Source organism: Pseudonaja textilis, chromosome 3, assembly GCF_049901715.1.
Source record: "Pseudonaja textilis isolate UNSWEBS1 chromosome 3, rPseTex1.2, whole genome shotgun sequence".
In the NCBI taxonomy this organism is placed as follows: domain Eukaryota; kingdom Metazoa; phylum Chordata; class Lepidosauria; order Squamata; family Elapidae; genus Pseudonaja; species Pseudonaja textilis.
Window position 1 is genome coordinate 149,060,110 of NC_141992.1, and position 4,345 is coordinate 149,064,454.

The 4,345-nt window shown below is 38.3% G+C and overlaps 1 protein-coding gene across 1 annotated transcript; it reads left to right on the top strand.

Moving 5' to 3' along the window:
* Positions 1-1,522: 1,522 nt before the first annotated feature.
* On the top strand, positions 1,523-2,485 carry MC2R (melanocortin 2 receptor). Its single transcript, XM_026699609.2, has one exon. The coding sequence runs from the start codon at positions 1,526-1,528 to the stop codon at positions 2,483-2,485; it is 960 nt and encodes a 319-aa protein (XP_026555394.1). The 5' UTR covers positions 1,523-1,525.
* Positions 2,486-4,345: the final 1,860 nt, after the last annotated feature.

The following is a 4,345-nucleotide window of genomic DNA, read 5'->3' on the forward strand; positions in this document are numbered from 1 at the left end:
GGGGAAGGAATGAGAAATTATATCTTCATTATTTTTCAATGCAATTCCTTGCTCTCCCATCCAGGATTCTAATAGCACATTCCATGGTTTTCATTTTACAGTTTGGGGGCCTCTGTTTGTTTTTATTGTTTGTGCACTGCTCAGATATAGAGTTACAATACAGATAACTGCATACGTGTTTTAAAATAAATAAATAGTAATACACATGATGGTTTTGCCCATAAAAATTATGTTAGACTATAACTTAAGCACCATTCCCTTGCCATTTCACCATTTACTTAGCTAAATGAGACTGGTTAAATTTGAGTAGAGTGAGATAACTGCAACTAGAAAGTCATCTTTTCTACTTTGATCTTTCTAGATAGCACAGGAAGACCTGGAAGGAGTTCATGTGAGCATTCACTGAAGGTTCATAAAAGAATCCAGGGACTTTGGAATCCAGATAAAACATTCAAACCTTTTGTTTTATATAGGAAAGTGAGTCAAGTGTGCAAGATCTTGCAATTGTTTGTGTGCATCTCATGTCGCTTTTGAGGATGAAACTGATGCAGACATTCCATAAAGCTGCATGTCTTGCAATTCTCTATTCAAGGATAACATATGAAAAGGACTATTACTAATCAATCAGCTCGTAGCAATTGTCTCAACTCTAGCTGAAGCAGTTTCATCATAATCAGATATCCCAAAGGTGCTTTTTCAAGAGGCAGCTGGACTTTCTGGTTTTTCTTTGAAGACGTTTCACTTCTCATCCAAGAAGTTTCTTCAACTTTGACTGGATGGAGAGGAATGGAAAGATTTATACTCCTTGTAGACAGCTGGTCATTTGCATTCTTTTAGAAAGTCATTGAGGCCACCTGGAGGTTTATCTGTGTCATCTGTGCCATCAAATGGGTGTGGAGCCTTCTTGGAACTGTTGAAAGGAGTCTGTTATAGACTGGAGGTAGATGATGTTGAGAGATGGCTGTTCAATTTTTTTTCCTTATTTCTTTTTAATTGAATGTTTTGTACAAAATAGTTTATGCCTTGTGGATCAACAACTGCGCTCTTTCATTTTGTCCCAATGCCAGACATGAACCAAGTGATCTGTGTAGCCAGCAAATAGAGTCTGTCCATCAGCAGACCAGACCAATGAGGTGCACTGAGGGGGTTCTGCCTTGCTGCTCATGGTGATCACTTTCTGTTTGAGTTTATCCACAATGATTTTACCTTCCAAATCCCATAGCTTGATGCTGGGACCAGTGGCAGCACACAGCCAGTAGATAGCCTCTTCAATCCTTCTTTCAAACCAGCAGTCCTCTCTGTCCAAAATGTGGACTTCAAAGAAAAACAAGAAAGTCCAGTTGAAAAAGCATCTTTGGGAAAAACTGTGACTTGAATGCCTGAGAATCTCCATAGACATCATGATCAGATGTTCGGCTTGATATAGTTGCAGTTTCATAATCAGGTCAAAGTAACTGTCATGCATTTCTCTCTACCCACCCTCTCTTATCCCCTCTCCCATCCTTAAATCAAAAAGGTGAAGGAGATGAAGACCAACACAGCTTCTGAAATACTAAGATTTCTGGAGCAGAGAAGCATTCACGTCTTTGAAAACCACAGTGAACAATCACTGAACGTCTCCAACTGTATGACAATTGTCGTGCCAGAGGAAATTTTCTTCACCATTGCTACAGTAGGAATCCTGGAGAACTTGCTAGTCCTCCTTGCAGTAGGGAGGAATAAGAACCTGCATTCCCCCATGTACATTTTCATTTGCAGCTTAGCTGTTTCAGACATGTTAGGAAGCTTGTCCAAGACTCTGGAGAATATCTTCTATATCATATTTTGCAGAACGAGATACCTTCCATGTAGTGGAACAATGATAACAACTGTGGATGATATTATAGATTTCATGTTTATTTTATCTCTACTGGGATCAATTTTCAGCCTTTCAGCCATTGCTGTGGACCGATATATAACTATATTCTATGCGCTGCGTTACCATAACATCATGACTCAAAAGCGGGCTTTACTGATTTTGCTGGTGATTTGGGCTTTCTGTGCAGGGAGCGGCATAGCAGTGGTGATTTTCTCCCATGAGATCGCCACTATTGTATCTTTCTCAGCTCTGTTTTATTTCATGCTCATTTTTATCCTCTGCCTTTACATCCATATGTTTCTGCTTGCCCGTTCCCATGCCATAAAGATCGCCTTGATGCCCGCAAGTTCTGTTCACCAGAGAGCTAACATGAAAGGAGCCATTACGTTAACAGTATTACTTGGTGTTTTTCTCTGCTGCTGGGCTCCCTTTGTTCTTCACGTGCTTCTGATACAGCTTTGCCCCCAAAATCCTTACTGCATTTGCTATTTGTCCATCTTCCATGTCAACGGTATGTTAATCATGTTCAATGCTGTCATTGATCCCATGATTTATGCATTTCGAAGTCCAGAACTGAGAAGTACTTTTAAAAGATTGTTCTGCTGCTGGCAGCCAAGCTGGGCTTAGCTACTAGAAATTCAAAACTCCAGCGAGTTTTATCTTTTTACCAATTTATCACAGAGGATCTCAAGGATTTTAAAGCAAGAGTCTCCAATCTTGGCAGTTTTAAAGATGGGCACTTCAACTCCCCAGCTTGGGGGATTCTGGGAGGTGAAGTCCCCAAATCTTACAGTTGCCAAGGTTCGAAAACCCTGTTTTAAAGGATCTAAACATGTCACTTATCAGTGCTGCTCTGCCAAGCTTAATATCTTTAATTAGACCACCATCAGATATAGGCCTCACTCAGATCTTTGTACGTAGTTAATAACTTTCATTAGAATTGGCCAAAGGAATCTGCAGTAATAGGGCATTACAGCTGATGTTGCTATATTATTTCCTGCTGATCAATGGATATGTTTTCTCTAACCAACTAAGAAATTATTTGAGCTAATTAACATACTTATCCTTTATTCTTCCCACATGGTAATAGGATTTTGCTCAAATCTGTTTGCTGCAGCTGTTAAAGAAGAATTGGATTGTAAAATATGTTTTTGTTTCCCTTCGCTTTGGGTCTAGTTCCATCTTCCTCTTATAAAAACAATGTGCATAAATGATGTGCAGAATCAAAGAAAGTAACCTGAATACTGCTAAAGAATAGCCAGGTTTCAGACCCTTAGAGGATGTTATAATCCAACATCAACATTCAGGAAACATAAGAAATATCTTCAAAATATACTGACCAACAGTCATGGCTAATGTATTTTATCTCCATATACAAAGGCAGCTCTTCTCTCATTAGCAATTTCTTGGGAACACATTGGGATATGCTACTACATTCATATATACCCAAGAAGTCACTAAGGAAACAAGTCAATGGATTAAATAAACTTGTCTAGGGATATTCTCAGTCATCCAGGTCATGACCCAGATCTGAAGAAGCTTCTTGGATGAGAAGATCTTCAAAGAACTGTTAGATAAACTTATTGTCCCAGATAATGATGTTTTTCCATAAAGAGATGGCTACAAAGTGACATACATTATCTGTGCTGTGGGTTGTTTTTTTCTTTAAAAAGAAATTAGCACCTTAATTATTATCTGTCTCTGACCCAAATATTGTGGTTGTTGTCATCGGGGAGGCCAAAAATGGGCCCAGAGTGCTTTGGGGACTCCGGGGAGGGGAAAAAATGGGACATCTGGAGGCAAAAAACTATTTTTTTCTTGTTTTCCTCCTCTAAACCAAGGTGTGTCTTATAGTCTGGTGCATCTTATAGTCTGAAAAATACAGAATGTCTTGAATGTCATCTTGTCATCTTGAATGTCTGGAAGAAAAGAACCCAAATATGCCCAGATAAAAATGTTCTTGGTTATTTCAGGTTATTTAATATTTCTCATCCAAACTGCTTCTTGTGCTGAGATCCACAAAGGTGTTTTCAGGCACAACCTAGGCTAGTATTTATTCCATATTCTCAATATGACATATCTAACATAATGATTTTTAAAATTCACATTAACCTTTATCATACCACAATTATCTATGCCACCCAAATCTCAAGTCATATATCCTTCTAACTCCAAAAGCCTTCTAATTTCTGAGCAGGACTTACTCTTTTATTCATGGAGAACATAATTCTGGAGTTGATTTCTTAATAAACAACATCTGGAGGCTGAAGCTGTTGGCAAAAGGCAACAGGAAAGTGTTCGTTTTTTAAAAAAAAAAAACCTCTATTGTCCATCATATTTTAGCAATGTATGTACCTAACCATTAGTTGAAGTTGAGACCAGATACAGCAGAAAGAAAATTTAAAAAGCTGTAAGTTCTGTATTAAATTCCTCACAGAGATGAATAAAATTCTTTCAACTGTATCTGAAGGTGAAAAAGTATAATGG

What these genes read in the sequence shown, in the direction of transcription:
- MC2R (XM_026699609.2), top strand. Translation starts at nt 1,526, where the DNA reads ATGAAGACCAACACAGCTTCTGAAATACTAAGATTTCTGGAGCAGAGA.